We start from the raw sequence: 17057 nt of genomic DNA, 5'->3' as shown, positions 1-17057 counted from the left end.
ATGCAGATTTAATTGCCTGCCCTCTGGTGCTGGGTGGAATCTCCCAACTCTTCATACCCACAGTGAGGATTTTCATCAGGCAGAAATATACTGGCCATTTAGGGAAGTGATGAATGATGAATTACTTAAATGAAGCTTCAGATTGTGCTTCCCTCCTAAATTGAGGGAGATAAGCCAAAGAGAGCTCTCCTCCTGAGGCACAGCTTTTTATCATATCACAAAAGCAAGCAGCTCAAAAGATTTCAGCTACAGAGCACCGTGCTTTGACAGCAGGTTATACTGCCTGTCCTTTTGTGTGAGACTGACTATCGGATGTGATCTGGGATGAAAACAAGTTCTTGAACAGGTTATTCTTAGTGCTGTGGTTCACAGCTGTTTCACACCCAATTCTCTGTCGGTAGTTCTTTTTATTCCCCACAAGGGTGTCTGTCCATCACCCCCAGATTAACAATACCTTGAAGTCCCAGTTATTCCAAATGCAAAAACACAGCCCCCACTGGGTTGACTCAGTTTTTAGTGGCAGAGGTAGTATTTTATTTTTCTTTTGAGCATCCCTCCTCAAGGACACTAAAGAGTTTGTAAAACATTACTGAGCAAAAACAAAACATTACCAACAACAAAACTGCCAAAAAGGAAAACACAGCAGCATTCAAATATTGGAAAACATGAGAGCTAAAGTGCTTGAGATCATTTCTTAGCTATGCACATTCTGAGTCAATCATTCCCATATAAAATCCAATGCTATTTTTCAATAGCAACTGCCTGCCTGGATAAGCTTAACCTTTAGTCTATGGCAGGATAAAACTACAAAGCCAGAGAGCCATTATGCAGAAGGGCTAGGAGCAACAGCTTTCTTTCTTTCACTCTTACTAAAAGTTAATAAATAGTATTCAAAGAAACACATTTTCAACTTCAGGCAGAGGAAGTCTGACTTCAAGGGAAGTGACTGTATGGGTTTCCCATGCAATGTAGTCACTAGCAGTGCCTGAAGCTGAACAAAGCTTCAGTGGGATTCATAAAGTGCTGTCTTTGAGTATTTTATGCCTGTCTTTAGGAGTGTTTTTCAAACCAGCACCAGGGTTGTGAGATATAAAAAAAATACTGAAATAACAGACTAAATTTGAGAAGATGCTGGAGCCAGACAGACATTGCGTAGTGCACATGGAAATATAAGAAGAAAACAAACAAACAAACAAAAAACCCCACCACCCTAACCCAATTAGGGTAAAACTCTTCATCCTTAAAAACAAAACCAAATACCCACCAAGCACCACAAGCAAATCTAAATGCAACACCCACCTCCTGGTCCCCTAGCTTATTCCAGAAAGGATGGTTACTATATGAAACAAGCTCAGCAGCCGTGGTTATGAACCTGAGCCTGCAGGCACTCAGTGCAAAATTCTCCTGGCATTAAGCCCCACGAGAGTGATCCAGTTTTCACTGAAGCCAAAGGGAGTTCCCTACAGACTTCAGACTGGCTCCATGGATCACAGCAGAAGCAGGACCTTCTTCACCAGTCACTGCTTTTCTATCTGGCTATAAGAGCCAACCCCTGAAATTCCTGAAGGGGAATTTCCCCTCCATGCATGCATTTTACAACCATTACAGTTAATATCAGTTACACATGCATATCAATGGAAGAAAAGTCCCAGTTGTGAGGAATTACTGGTAGTAAGAAAAGAAACCCAGTAGAAATGCTGGGAATTGCTAAAGACCCAACTCCCAAATCTGTTTCCCTGTTTAACCAGCAGGCATCTGCCCACTGGGCAGTAATGCAGGAAGCTCTATAGTGTGTGGTTGTGTGTGTGCAAAGGTGTGTGGGGCACGCAGGATGAGCAAACGGGCACACTGTGCGGCGTGCCGGCCGGTTGGCAAGCCACCTCCTGCTGCTGCATCCAGCATGCGTCTCAAGCGCCAGCCCTCACTGCTCTCACTTATGAGCTGTGTTGTTACAGTCGTCCTGTGCCGCAGCTGGAAGGGGATGGTCTATCCTGAACTCTCCCTCCAGCCCGCCAGGCGCCTTCGCTGAATCCCCCCGGGCTGTGGGTTGACGGCTGTCTGCGCTACCCGCCTCGAGCCCCAGGATCTGTCTCTGCACCAGCTTAGAATAAAGACCTCCTTCTTCCATGAGCTCCTTGTGTGAGCCCTGCTGCACCACGCGGCCCTTGTCCAGCACAATGATGTTATGTGCCTTCTCGACAGTGCTCAGCCTGTGAGCTATGACAAGCACTGTGTGGTTCTGCAAGTCACCGTAAATCGCCTGCTGAATCTGTTGTGGAAATAAAAGATGTTAGTGCATGAGCATCACTGGCACCATGCTTTTGCTTGTGCAGATGAACCAGCCAGACCAAAGACTACTGGTAGAACTGTCTGGTCATCACATCCCAGCCAGAGAAACCATGGTTCAGTTTACAAGCATGGTTTGTTTGGTGCCTCAGTTCAGATTTTAGCTCAGGTACTCCTCCCTACTGCAAGTTTGTCTATGGGCTGGAAATTCAAGCCGTAACCTTTCCTCCAACCCCAGACTGCTTCTTCAGCCCAGACACCCAAGTTACCCGCTCACCGCATGTTCACTCTCTGCATCCAGTGCACTTGTGGCTTCATCCAGGATTAGGATGGGAGGGGTTCGGATCAAGGCCCTGGCAATAGCCACTCTCTGCTTCTGGCCACCTGATAGCTGAGCTCCTTTTTCACCTGCCTCTGTTGGATCAAGAGAGAAGGAGCAGTCAAGATAAAAAGCAACAGTTGTCATCAAGTTCAGCACCCAGCCAACAACACCAGGACAGCATCATGCTCTGAAACAAAGACGAGGCAAATGCTGTTCTGTTTATTCACTTAACAAAGCAGCTTAAATGTACTAAAAACCAAACACCTTCCTTCCAGCAGAAAGTTTTGCACTGTTGTCCCAGTGTGTGAGGGACTGATGGTCATGGAAAGACCCAGAGCAAGAAGTCACTGAGCCTGAGAGATCATCCAAACCCCAACTTCTGTCTTGTGCTGACCAACATGGCTGTATTGCTGTAAGATGGGCCCTGGAGGCAGCACAGCTGAAGCAACAGCAAGGAAAAGCTACAGCCCCTACCTCCTCATGGCTCCCTCATTAAAGACTGCTTTTGGTGCAAACAGAGGGATGTTGGTACCTGTGTGGTAGCCATCCTGTAGCTCCGTGATGAAGGCGTGAGCGTTAGCCTTCTGGGCAGCCTGAACAACCGACTCAAAGGAGGCTGAAGCTAATCCGTAAGAAATATTATCAGCAATAGAGCGAGCAAATAGCACTGGCTCTTGGCTCACCAGAGAGATCTGCAGAAAGGAAGGGAAGAGCAGCAGGTTGGGAGCAGAAGACACAATGGCCGACCAGCATCTCAGATTATCAGCATTTGTTGCCACTAGGTAAAGACCAAGGAATAGAAATGCCTCAATGTGAGCTTCCAGCAACACTGCTAGGTGCCCAGTGGCAGTCCCAGTCCACTTTATGTTGTCTGCTGGAAGTTACTGTGCAGAAAAGGAAATGCATGTGATGTTGGTATGCTGGCACACGGGATGGGCTCCCCACTCCAGGTCCCTGCCATGGTTTTGCTCCAGACCCAGAATTTGCACTTCTCAGTATAAAAAACCAGTTGCAGGGACAATGCAGGCTGGAGGGAGCTTTGCCCAGTCTTGCTAATTTTCTGCTTGAGGCAAATTAGGAAGTTAAGAGCTGCTGCAATTCCTTAATTGCTTAGCAACAGCCTCCCTGTTCTACTGTACAGCCATTGCTGCTCACGCTTAAATTCAGCCTGCTTTGTTAAACAGTCTATATTGAAATAAATTGAACCCTCCAAATAATTGCTTAGAACTGGACAAGAAGAGAACCAGTAGGATACGGTCATATTTTAATTGACTTCTCCCCATGCTCCTAGCATGACACCAGGCTTGCAAAGCTGAAAGACTTGCTTGTCTTTTAATTTTCACTCAGCACTGGCAGAGAATGTCAATTAGTCGCACTGACTTTGGCTTTGCAGCCTGCTTCTGATCAATTGTTTTCAGGTTTTCCTGCTGACTCCCGAGGCCATTCACTCTGGGGGCAAACAAAGTGGGCAGTTACTTGCAGAGGAGATGGAGGCTGATCTATGCTGACACACAGACAGAGCTAGGGGCCTGGACAAAGCACTCCTCTGCTGCTTCCAGGATTCCAAACAGTTTAACTCCTCCTGATCTTAGAGTAATTTTAAGATCTTAAGGTAGAATGTTTTGCAGGAACACAAAACACTTTTTCCAAAACTAGCTGAGACTGTCAGTAGTCAAACAACCAAAACTGCACTCCTTTCAGGTTGGCCAAAAAGAAACAACCCCACAAAATAAAACACTTTTCTTGTTCTGTTTTCAGCAGATTTTCCCCATCCCCTGAAACCAATCACCATCTTGTTCCTTTCTTCCCCACCCCCCCCCCCAAATTATCTGAATTTGTTTCCTGGGCCACATCCAGCTTTCTGGGCACTTCAGAGGTTTCCAGATCAAACCCATAGCAATACACAACACTGCCATCATCCCCTAAGTAAGTGATAGCTAGAATACACTTATCAGTTGCTCGTACCACTGAGTGCAGGTACTTGTGATCGTACATGTTAATGGGATGCCCATCCAGCAGCACCTGCCCATCTTGCAGAGGGTAGAAATTCTCCAGGATGTTGACGCAGGAACTCTTCCCACTCCCTGAGGGGCCCACCAGTGCCGTCACTTTGCCAGGGTGCAGGGTGAAGGACACGTTCTGCAACATGGATGGGAGAATGCGCTCAGGTGCTGGACTTCAGTCCTGGAGCAGTAGCTTGAGCACTGCACAGGAGAGGTGACCAAAAGATGGCTAAGGAGATCCCCCCCAACCAACCATTCTGGTGTGCTGCTTTGGCCATCTCACCTGCAAAAGACTGTTTTCTTCTCCTCTCAGCTCCCTCCTGAGGAAGCATGAAGCCTCCACATTTGCTCTGAGTTTTCCTACTCATGTAGCAGGACCTCCAAAAACTGCAAAGCAACCAATCTCTTTGCTGCCTCACCCTGCCCCATGACCTCAGCCTCTCTCACGTGGAAGCAGCCTGAGACAGACTGGCACAAAGCCCTGCACCATGCTGACGTGTTTAATGTCTGAGCTGGGAACAAGGGTTTTATTAATAAATCTAATTCTCTGTAAGGAAAGCCAGCCCTAAACACCTGCTGTTCACTATAATCTACTTGCCAGCATGCTGCTGAGGCTGCCATTATGCATCTACAAAAGGGCAAATGACCTTCCCCACAGGTTGAGGATTGGTTATGGTCATTATGGAGAAACATCACAAGATGCCTCGTGGTGAGGAATGCTCCGCACCAGTGGGGCTCACCTGGAGGACCTGCGTTGCGGAACGAGTGCGGTAAGAGAACGTCACATTTCTGAACTCCACCTTTCCATCCACATGGTCTGGGGCCAGTGACCCATCGTTGACCATTGTTGGTTTGCGGTCAATGAACTCAAACACCTTCTCAGCAGCACCCACTCCCTGCATCAGGCCGCTGTAGACAGAGCCCACAGACTAGAAGGGAAAAGGCAATGGTAAGACCCTCCCATTATGGAAATAGCAATCAGAACCACTCATAAGGAGAACAGTTGAAGCACTATCTGATATAGGTAGCTGATATGGCTGTTTCCCATAGGAATATAGTCCCAGAGGATCTACTGTTGTTTCTTCTTCCCACTACAACTGCTATACACCGATACTAGCTTTACTGGAATAACCTCCATCTTGCTGGCTAATTTCAGTGTTAAACTCAGAACTGGTGAACAGCCTGTACTTTAAGTGTCTCAAATGCACCAAAACTACAGCCTGGAAACACTACCAGAGCCTGCAGCTATCAGCACAGATGGTGAGAGCTGGGTGAGCTGCCTCCAGCTCTGCTGTGTTGCTGCATGAAGGATGAAGCACCACTGGAACCAAGCGTGGCTGCAAGGAAATCTTGCTAATTTTTGCTTCAGTTCGCCAGGCTTATGCCTTTGCAACGGGAAAGCAGCCCTGAGTGAGCTCCCATCCCACCCACAATCCCAAGTTGCTAATGCGCTGCCAATGCAGCAGCTTGCAGCCTATTCCAGGGAGAGTTAAAAAATGTAATGTAATTAAACTCTTAACGAACTCTGAAATTGAACAGGCAGCCACGCAATCTCTGCATCCTTCACACCAGAAAACATGCTTGGAAGGCAGCCAGAACTCTCCCCTTCAGCAGGGGCAGCCCAACCCCTTTATTACTGATTGTCTATCAGCAGTGAGCTGCTTCAGACACTTTCAAGTGTCAAGGTGTTAGCAGTGGTTGTATTCATGGGGTCACAGTGGAAATGGAGAGAGAAGCAGAAGGCAGAATCAGACTGCAGATGGGCAAAGCCACAGCAGGTGGTAAGGAAGGCAACCCTGGCTCCAGTCCTGTGACTGCAGGAGTTGAGATCATTTTGAAAACAAACATCATGATATGGGGTCACCTGGAAGGATCAAACAAACTCACCTCCATGCAGTCTCCTAAGACGAACTCATAAATGATGAAGGATATCAGGTTTCCACTCGTCATTTGTCCTGAGATCACAAGGTGTCCCCCATAGTACAGGATGCTGACCTGGACCACCAGGAGGGTGAGCTGAAAGGAAGCAAACAGCCCAAAATCAGCAAGGGCAGACAAGACTCTGGTGCAACTGTAGTTACTCACACGGCAGACTACAATTCAGGAGCTGGTATTTGTTCTTTGAGCCTCAAACCCAGCATCCCTGACAGCACACAGCTTGGGTATAAGAAGGGAAAAACAACTTGGTTACCTGGGCTGACTGAGGGAATTTGACAAAATACAAGTCTGGAGTGGCAACAGAGAAGGACAGATTTATCTGAAATAACAGAGTGTCTCATGGACATCTCTTGGACTAGCATAACCCACACTTAAATTATCCAACCACACAGTCACCTCACCGCTAAAATAACCTCTGTGTTATATGACACATTTTAATTTAGAGAACAGAGCCAAGCCAAGAGCTAATGCACAAAATCCTTGTAGTGTATACAAGTCCCTGAAGTATAACCTCAACTCTTGCTTGAAACCGGTGTACGGGGGCACCACCTACTCAGCAAAGGTAACAGATCAGCCCTGATGTGACCCTGATGTTTCACTCTCTGCAATGCCCAGTGCTCCATGCAACATTTGGCATGCAGGCTGCCTGTCACAGGGTGACATGAGTGCCTGGAGTTTGCTGGGATCACAATCAGTGGGAAGAGCCATTGGCACACAGAGGGAAAACACAGGGATAAAGTTCCTCTTCTCTCCCTCTGCCAAGATCTGACCTTAAGATCCTGTTTCCTCTGAGGGAGACTCCAGCAGGGCTGTGCTATATCTGTCAGCTTCTTTTTACACAAGCCCCACAGGAGCAGTTTTGCCTTTTCTGACTCAGTGGGATCTGTTCCGTCCCAGTTCCCACTGCTGGCTTCACCTGGATACCCAGGAACAATGATGCTAAGAATGCTCTGAATTTGCTTTCAGCCTTGGGAATACATAAGCCTCCTGCAGCTGTATGAGGGCATAACCCACACAACTCTCAGCAGCAGCTATTTGGATCCCTAAATGTGCAAGGTTAAGGGCAGCCCCATGTGAGGGTTTTGCACAGCCTTAGTTAGCAGAAGATATAAGAGAAGCCCCAAACCATCTGTTCTCAGCAAAGAAAAAAAAAACCACTTTGCAATTAAAAAAACCTAAATCAAACAACAAACCAGCAGCCTCCCTTCACCACCGCCCACATGTAGAAAATCTCTGTTTCTGAGCAGAATCTCAACCAACACTGTGGCTGTTTTCCCAGCCGGAACCGCCTGAGATGAGCTGGCAAAGGCACGCAATGCAGCAGCCTGAAAACATGGGGTTTTCCACGACCTTGAGCAGTTATCAATTCCATTCTTATTTACAAGAGAAAACAGACTGTTCAGCATCATGATGCGAAGCTCCCCTAAGTGGGGATAGAGTATAATCTTGACAGAGGGCAGCAGATATCAAGGATGGGCTCACCCCACAAAGCTCCCTGAGACCAGCACACACATCACTCCACATGTGTTTTGTCACCTGAAGCCATGTCCCCTGCCTGTCCCTGGTGCAGGCCACCTACCCCACTGGACCACACGTAGTAGGTGTAAGCCAGGGCCTCCCGCTTGTTGAGTCTGTACACTTGCTGCAGCTTCTGCCAGTACACATTTGCCTCTGCCTCCTCGTTGGCAAAGCTGCGGACAGTCTTCATGGCAGAGATGGTCTCCTCAGCAGTGTTGTTGGCCTTGGCCAGGGCGTTCTGCACATCCTTGGAGAGCTTCTGCGGGAAGCAGAAACAAAAGCTGCTCAACACACGCCCAGCTGCCCACAGCAGCTCTCCCACAGGCTCTGGAGGGAGCACAGTGACATTTTCCAAGGCCACGGGCACCACTGTTGAGCAATGGGATATAGCCCTGACCTTGGGACAGTGGAAAGCAGGGCTGTGTTTACTGAAAGCACAGTGGCACAACTATGCCAGTTGCTCCTGCTTACCTTGTAGTACTTCCCGTAGATGTCAGACACCAGCATGATGATGGGGAAGCCCATGAAGGTGACAAGCGAGAGCTTCCATGAGAGGCTGAACATGAAGAAGATCACCCCTGTGGCCTTCACCACATTGCGCAGGAAGATGTTGATGTTCTGGGAGACCAGGTCACTCACGATGGTTGTGTCCGATGTCAGGCGGGAGATGACATCCCCTGAAAGAACAGAGGGTTGGGGAAAGGGAGAGCAGGGACACGTCACTGTGGCAGGTCATCACCTGTCCACATCCCACATCCCGTCGCTGACTGTATAGCAGTCTCCTGGCAGATGGAGCTCTTCTTCCAACCCAGACCCTTGATGGAGTCTGCAGGGCAACATGGAAGAGGATTGCAGCTGCTGGTGATGTGAAGCAAAGCAAAGGAGCTCAAATTGGTGCATTTGCAAAAGACATTAAACCTGTCTGAAAGCAGGAGCAACATCTCTGGGTAGCTCAGGTTGGCAGAGGGGACTGGCCCTGAACTGTATCTGGAGGGTATCCCATGTGGGTGCACCAGTGGGTGTTTGCTGAGCTGAACACAGACTCCAGTTCATTTTTAAATGAAGCCAGGAGCCCTCCACCAGCTGACTGCTGGCAGCTCTCCCTGCTGTCCTCACAGGACCAGGAGCATGCCTAGCACAGCTCGTCCTACAGAGTGCCAGGCAGCTTCAGAGAGGGCGGAGGAGGTTTAGCTGTGTCTGCAGCCTGGAGAGGACCCAAGTGACCTGGAGGATGTGAGTGCAGCCACTGAGGGCAAAGCTCCTGCATTGGAGTCAAACACCACCTTGAATTTCTAAGTACTTGGCCTGTGTTCCAGTGTAGCCAGGGCTGAAGTCCCATGCTATTGCATAACTATTAGTCGAGGGTTACCCATATCCCACTTACAATAACATATCCAGTGTCCTTAGCTAACAGGGCAACAGGCAGTGACTGCTAAATATGGCAACAGCCTCAAAACTAAAAATATTGCCAAGAAGAAACTAAGTATGGGAAAAGTTGCAGCTGACTGGGACCACACCGGAGTGACACAGACAGGGACAGGACTGGATGGCAAAGAGGAAAAGCCACAAGCACGCACAGCAAGCTTTGCATGTCTGAGGTTTCCAGTGCCTGGAGCAGCAATGGAGGGCAGCTGATCAATGGGAATTGAAGGGAGGTGCATGAAGAAGGATGGAAGTACTCTGGGAATTAGATGGCTGGAGATAAAAATGCCAGCCCTGAGGCTGCTGGATATCAGGCTGTTTAGTGGCAATGTGGCAAGAAAGCACCCAAAAGGAAGGGATTCCTGTTGCTGTATCTAAACACAAGTGTTTGTATAGCACCTCTAAAAGCCCCTGGAGAGAGGGTAGACCAAGGGGAAAAAATAGCATGTGCAGGAATAGAGTAAAACGTGGGGAAAGAGGAACTCACCTGTGCGATTCTCATCAAAGAAACTCATCTCTTGAGACACCAGTGACCTGAAGAGGCAGTTGCGAAGGCGGATGTTCAGTCTTGCAAATATGAGCGTAAAAACGCCGCCCCGGACACCTGCGGCAAATGAGCTAATTGCAGATAAGAAACGTTATAGACCAGTGGACACGAAACCCACTCCTCAGCAACACAAACACACCAGCGCCTGTATCAAGGGCTTGGGCAATGCTGTGTTGGTATCACTTTCCACCCTGGGTCTTAATGATTAGACCAGCCCACGCCTCCCCTGGGTGCTACCAGAACAGGGACACTGGTCCTAATCCCTGTAATGACAAGCTTCGGGCAGGGACAGTGATCACCAGGGAGCCCATTCCCTGTGCCTGCTCCCCCAGTACATGGGAGGAGGACATGACCCACTGTAAGAGCATAGAGCAGTCTTAGTTCCTTGCTGGGCTCCGACCCCTGCGATTACCTTCCTATGGCGAGCAGCGACATGACCAGCACTGCCGTGGAGAAGCGGTCCATGCTCTTCTGCACCACGATGCCATCAATGGCCAACCCTGTGTAGTAGGGCAGGAAGGTCTCTCCTGATGCAGAAGCACAGGACAAAGAGTTACAGACCCACCAGGTCGGTCCAAGATCCAACTATGGGTTGGTATTCCCAACCACGAAGGCCCATAGTCAACCTCCATCCCAACCACTGAGTTATTTGCCTGTCACACAATATGTACTAAGAGGCACCAACTTTAGGAGTTCTATTTTCCATGGCACTTTATCCTCCATGGCATATTTTACATTTTTTGCTCCATTTAATTTTTCCCTCAGCCCATGAGCAAGCCCCCAGTGTGACTCCTCCCCTCCTGGAGGAGCCCCCTCCAAACCCTTCACTTACCCAGCGCGGCCACGAGGAGGAAGAAAGAAGCAATACCCAGGAAGACGGCATCTGGCTTGGTGTAGGACAGCAGCTTATGGATGGTGGGTCCCGCTGCCTCCTCTCGCTTGTCCCGTGGGGCATCGCAACTCTCCTCTGCCTCGGTGCGGGACTCAGAGCCATGCCCCAGCGCCTCGCGGGAAGATGTGACACAGGCCAGCAGCTGCCACAGCCCAAAGGTGGCAGCTAATGCCACGTAGGTCCAAGCAAAGAGCCCCCAGAACCAGGGGTCCCTGATGGTCCTCCGCACCTCAGAGTAGAGCAGCAGCTTCACCATCATGTAGATGCCCATGAGGAGGCAGACGACAGCAATGAAGGTCCGTGAAGCCCTGAGGCGCCGGGGGCCATAGGCCGTGTTGGTGGCCACCCCAATGGCAGCCCCCAGCAGCACACAGCTGCGGTAGAGACAGCCCCCCCAGATGTCCAGCAGTGAGTTGAAGATGTTGAAGTGCCGCAGGTCCTGAAGGATGTCCCGACCCCGCCGGCCGTGGGCGTAGAGCAGCGTGGTGACCACCACATCCACCCCGCTCAGCACCAGCGTGCTGGCCACTGCCTTCCAGGCACGCATCCTGCAGGTGGTGGGGACAGGACTAGAGCAGTAAGGACATGACCACAGCTTCTGCACAGGGTGAGAAGAAAGGACGGGATTGTTATTAGCCATGTGGAGTTAGTGGGGTTGCAAGGGCCACTGGGGAAGGCCACAACAGCCACCCGCTGTCTTGATCTCAAACACAGCTACCTGTTCCTTCATCCTCTCCTCTTCCTCTCTATATACACTCGCTTCGACTTCTTACAAAGTCAAAAGCACAAATGAAGACAAACTCCACCCCTTCCAGGATGACTCCATCTATCACAAATCTAAAAGCTGCTTGTGCAGGCAGGTTGGGCTGGATGATCTCCAGAGGTCCCTCGCAACATCAAGCATTCTGGGATTCTCATTGGGAAACCTCATTCTGGCTGAGTGACAGTGGGACATGGGCACAGGACGTCCATGCAGCCCTCATGCTCTGTGTTGTGGGGCTGCTGAGTTCCTGGGCTCAGACATTTGTGGTCTGAGGGTCCCTCCCTGACTTCTTGGGGTGAAGCTGAAATTAAGCACTCAATAAAAACCAGTGTCAAGATGTAGCAGAACATAAGGGAGAGCAGTTCTGCTTCGTAACAGATTCTCCTCCTTAAAAAACAATCCATAATATCCAAATACAATCCCATAAATAAAAGCATGACATCCACAGCAGCCGTTATCACCCTTCAGAATATTAATGTGGAGCAGCACCATCAGCAGGCAACGGGGTGGCACCCAATAAATATCCCAAGAGCAGATTACAAAGCAGCTCCAGCGCGGACTCCGCCCTTGCCATCACGCGGGGGCAGCTCTATCCCCACGCGACGCTTCCCCCCACCCCGCCCCCCAACCCCTACCACTTTTATCTCCCCTCTGTGCACAGAAAGGAGAATTACGCAGCAGATCCTAAAGCCAGAAGGAAGAACCCACCCCGAACCCGCTTCATCCCACGCAACGAGCCGTGACCCCGTTCCTACCTGCGGCGGCTCCGGCCCGGTGCAACCGATGCGGCCGAAGGTCGGTTGTGGAACACGCCCCCTGACGTTGGTCACGCCCCCACGCTGCGGAGCGGCCCCGGCAGCGCCTCCGTGCGCTGGGAACGGGGACGAGCGAAGGGATGGAGGGAGAACCCGTCCAGCACAGATCTACACTTCACCCCATTTCTGGAGAGCACAGAGTCACTAAAATCTCACGTTCTATCGTTGATTTTATTTTTGCTAATGAGTGGTTGCAACTAAGAAGCTCACATCGAGCCATCCCCACGTCCATCGGGATGCAGCCAGACCTGGCACGGCCCTTTCCATGTCACACCAGTGGGAAGGGCTGTTGTAATGCACAGGAAATGGGCTGCAACTTGGCTGAGTCTTGTTCCTGGTTCTTTCCACACCTGCACCCAGAGCCCTCCACCCCAGGCCTCAGTGCAATTAACCCCAGTGGGGCAGTTTTCAAGGTGGAGCTCTTGGCAAGACAGAGTTCCTTGCTACCCAAGCATAAATGAGGATGATGCCACTTCACTGTGTTGTAGGGATGGTCCCAGCCTGGACTGGGTTGAGATGGAACAGACCCCATTGTCTGAACCTTCCCCTTCCTTGTCCCCCTGGACTGAGCAGGCGTCTGTGCCTGGACTCCCAAACATCTGGGACAAGAACCTCGGGGAACAGTTCACACCACTGTCCCCAGCCCCACGGGACACCAGCAAAACCCAAAAGCTAGCTGGATTTCTTCACTTCAGTCATACTCTGCTCATTCGGCAGGACTGTTTCGATTTGGAAGGACACAAACTGGCCCTTCTTCAGCTTCTTCAGGGAAGAGGCACCGTTGCTCCCAAACACACTTTCTTCCATTTTGATAGCAAGAGAGGGCAGGACCCGACTTTTCCTTTTCATGGTCTTCCGCTCCCTCTTGTAGGCTGTGGTCATGTTGGCGATCACCTGCAAAGCGGATAGCTTCGGTTGGGCTTAAAAGAGAGGTAGCTTAAAAATCAGCTCAACCACACTGCAACTTTGTTGGCAAAAACTGTGCCAAGGTCAGCACCACCGGCTGCACCTCAGGACCAAACAAGGACCTTCCAACCTCATCTCACCAACCCCAAACTTCCAGGAGACCTTGTGTTAAGAAAGCATTATTTAATGGCTGTGCACAGAGTTCTCCATCAGTAGAGGGCAGAACGGGATCTAGGCTGAAGCTATTGGAAGCTCACAACACCTCCTGTTAAACCACAGCTCCAGCCCTGCTTCTCCTGCAAGCAGCATCAGTGACTCAGTCAGGGCAGGACAGCTGGGCATTGCCTAAGCAGGGCTCTTGCTGCCACTGCCACAACACACCACCCGCTGTGCCTGGCAATGGGAGAAAGCCTGCAGGCAAGAGGTTCCTGTGGGACAGCATTTGTGGACAGATGAGAGACTTAGCTGCAAAACCCCTTCAAGGCACTGCAAGACTTACAATTTCCTTCACCGCATTCTGCTGCTCTTGAACTGCAGCTGTGAATGGTGGGAGGCCATCTGCCTTAGCAGAACTAACGTTCTGCTCTTTTGAGTCCTTGACAAAGTCCACCTGCAAGGCATAGACAAGTGGTTATCACTCTGTAACAGTGTCAGTGGCAAAGCTCATACACAACTGTGCTCTCTTGCCGGGTTACCTCAGACGACAGGCACACGTATCTGTTGAACATGAGGAAGAAAGGAGTGTACTTCGTGGCAGAGTTCACCGAGGTGCGGAAATCGAAGAGCACGGGGTCGAGGTGGGCATCCCATTCACTGGGCTTCTCATTCACCACGCTGCAGATGGAGGATTTGAGCACCTCAGCACTGCGGTGATCCAGGCCCACACAGTCTACAGGCTTCACAGGGGTGAGGATCTGGGAGATGTTCCAGCGCTCACACAGGAGCCGGCTGACCTGCAAAGGTAGAAGGTCATGCCCACAGGAGAACAAGGCAGGCCTGCATCGCAGTAGCAAGCAGCTTCCACAGCATGAGACAGCACTGCCCTACCAGGATGTAGCTATAGAGTGCAGGAAACAAAATACTGCTTATAACAAAACTGACTGAAGCAGAAATCCCCCTGGCAGCATGAGGATGCTACAGAAGAGGAAGAAAAGTATTCCTGGGCATGAAGAACTCATTAGAGAAGTCAGAGCTGGAGAAAACGTGTTGCAACAAATATTATCGTGCTTGTGGTTTTCCACAGCACTGGCAAGCTGGGTTAATCCCAGGGTAGGGCAGAGAGTTCACAGCCATCATCTCACAGGATTTTTTCCTTCTGGGCAGAGAAGCTGCAGTGTGGCTCAAGGCTTTGTACCACATAACCACAGCTTCATATCCTGACAGTGCAAAAGCTCTGGCAAGGCACCTGCTGCTGGCAGCAGGGCTGGGGAAGGGAGATGGCAGCTTCAGCAGCTTGTGCTCTGTACATGGCACGTTGTAGCTCTGCTCGAAAGCAAACACTCAAGATTATGTTGCTTCTCCCTGAAGCAGCAAGCACCTGACCTACCTCCTCACAGAAGTCCCAGCTCTCACCAGCATAAATGTTCTTGGACGCTCCAAACCTGAACAAGAAGAGGACACACAGCTTACTTTACTCTGATGGCCACAGGGCAGAGCCAGAGGCATTCAATCCACACAGGAAACAGGATACAAAAGGGAGAAAGGTTCTCTAATGGAGCTAGTGCTGAAGAAGCAGGCACGACCTCCCAAGAGCAGAGAGAGGTCTCTTGGCTGTATCTGCTCCAAAATTGCCAAGCCTGTTTGCTTTTGAATAAGAAACCAGAAGAAACAGGCAAAGTTTCCTGTTGTGAATGCAAATCTCTGCTGGCTACATGCATTTCCCACAAAGTACAGTGGCAGCAGGTACCACACAGGTGTAAAAAAAACACTCTCTACAAAGGATCAGAGTACATCATGTAACTGGAGACAACTGGAGCACCAGCTCTCTTGACCTTGGAGCCACAAAGTGAACCACTTATGCTTCCTTTTCCTTTCCACTGCTAACAAGAGAAAAGCACGCTGTTCCCAAGGACTCTGTAAACAGCAAGAGAGGGGTGTTGCACAGCCTCTCCTGCAGAAGAGTTCCTGCTCTTCTGGGGAACCATCTTGTGGACACGTATTTTAACACAATCCCTAGAACAACCCCGTATTTCACTGCAGAGGTGCAATTTAATCAAGAAGAGAAGAGCTCACCTGTAAAAAATGGTAGCTAGCGCTTTAGCCACTGACAAGGCATCTTTCTTCTGCAGAGGAACAGCCTCAATCCATTTAGTGAAGTAGTCAGTCACAATGAGGACATGTGTATTGCTCTGGCTTGTCTCAGGAAAAGGTCCTGCATTAACAAGCATTTAAAAATAAATACATAAAAAAACGTGATGCTGTAATATCACCTAAACAAGGAAGGTAAAAACCAACCACAGAAAAAAACTGTTGCCAAAAGGTAAAATACTTTAACTTCTTTCTGCTGTTAGATAGTACAGTTCCATGACCTTTGTTAGCAATAACACAGCCACCACAGCCTCAATTCTGAGTGGTAACATACACCCACAACTCCCATTGTGTATGCAGTGGGAACTGTGCCAGTCATTTGGATCAGGTTGCACCCTGGTAAGCTGCTACGGCTTCCTTGGCAGTTCTTCACCGCAGAGGTAGGCGGCTGTCACTCACGTGTGACCGTAAATCTGCCACGCTTCCCTACAGTGGGTGCAGAAACCTTGAAGAGCTTGTGAGACAACCACAAGCACTCACCGTGAACAGCTAATTCCAGCACCTCCCAGGGGGATTCCACTTTAACAGGTCTGGCTTTCCGTGAGATGTTCTTGTTGTGCTCTGCGTTCTGGCATGTTTCACACATTTTGATCTGGAAAGGGAAAAAAACCGTATCAAAGGATTTTAAAATACGCTGACAAGTTATGTCAGATTCTGAACATAAGTGGGTAAGAGGGGCAGTACCTCTGTGCAGCTTCCTTCTACCCAATAAAAACAGAGGGACGGGAGAAAAAGAGAACAGAATGCAACAGACTGACACAACTCATCTGTGACAAAACTCACCAGACAGCCTTCTCTGACACAATAACCAACTTTCTCAATGCAGCCTATAGCAAAGACATTTCTCACCCTGATTTTGGGTAAATATTTATTGCATTTTTTTTTCTAATGGCTAGAGAAATTATCATCCCTAGGATACCAGCGGGGTACTGTCTGGACCACGTAATATAGCCACACTTCTCCAAAGCAGACCATGCTGCAGAGCCCTGCTGCAGGGGAATTACAGTAGGTGAAGCCAAGCAGCCCAGGAGAGCTGGTGGAAACACTGTGCTCCTCTCCTTACAGCAGCTCAGGGAGCTGAGGAGCTATGGCAGGAATCCGGCCTGCTCAAAACTAAACCCAGTGATGCTTTGTCTGAACCAATCCCATATTCCCACACTGGCCAGAACTGTCCTGCATGATGCTGCCTACCTGTGCAGGTTTAACTGATGCTCAGGGGAAAAGACATCCAATCTATCCAGCTGCCTCAAGACGCTCCAGCAGTTTCACCCTGCAGAGTGGCCCAGTGCGTGGCTTCAAAGCAACAGCACTAGGAGCGACACGGTCCCTGCAGCAGGG

General features: G+C 49.8%; 1 protein-coding gene across 6 annotated transcripts; it reads right to left on the bottom strand.

Moving 5' to 3' along the window:
• Positions 1–510: 510 nt before the first annotated feature.
• ABCB9 (ATP binding cassette subfamily B member 9) lies at positions 511–12578 on the bottom strand. 6 transcript variants are annotated; one of them, XR_014949076.1, is made up of 12 exons: positions 12447–12578; positions 10869–11526; positions 10449–10563; positions 9977–10107; positions 8539–8744; positions 8129–8326; positions 6499–6627; positions 5352–5540; positions 4602–4747; positions 3141–3300; positions 2564–2700; positions 511–2269 (listed from the first exon to the last, which is right to left on the bottom strand). XR_014949076.1 is itself a non-coding variant. In XM_015877726.3 (12 exons), exons 2-12 carry the CDS (start codon positions 11473–11475, stop codon positions 1931–1933), a joined length of 2385 nt encoding a protein of 794 aa, XP_015733212.1. In that variant the 5' UTR covers positions 11476–11526; positions 12447–12578; the 3' UTR covers positions 511–1930. The 6 variants fall into 6 exon arrangements, 4 of the variants coding, with proteins under 4 accessions (XP_015733212.1, XP_085411869.1, XP_085411868.1 ...); XR_014949075.1 differs by lacking the exon at positions 12447–12578 and adding an exon at positions 11647–11795; XM_015877726.3 differs by having other exon boundaries at positions 4574–4747.
• Positions 12579–17057: the final 4479 nt, after the last annotated feature.

The sequence above is a fragment of the Coturnix japonica genome, chromosome 9 (assembly GCF_054131305.1).
Source record: "Coturnix japonica strain WE chromosome 9, WE-NBRP24, whole genome shotgun sequence".
Taxonomy (NCBI): domain Eukaryota; kingdom Metazoa; phylum Chordata; class Aves; order Galliformes; family Phasianidae; genus Coturnix; species Coturnix japonica.
Note: the sequence above shows the minus strand (reverse complement) of the source record. Positions and strands in the feature narration are given on the sequence as shown.

Excerpts from the sequence above, each read along its gene's own strand:
- ABCB9 (XM_085555741.1), bottom strand. Across the intron at positions 6,628-8,128 it reads ACTACGTGTGGTCCAGTGGG|CTCACCCTCCTGGTGGTCCA; the intron begins GTAGGTGGCCTG and ends GCTTCCTTTCAG. Across the intron at positions 3,301-4,573 it reads ACAAGTACCTGCACTCAGTG|ATCTCTCTGGTGAGCCAAGA; the intron begins GTACGAGCAACT and ends TCCTTTCTGCAG.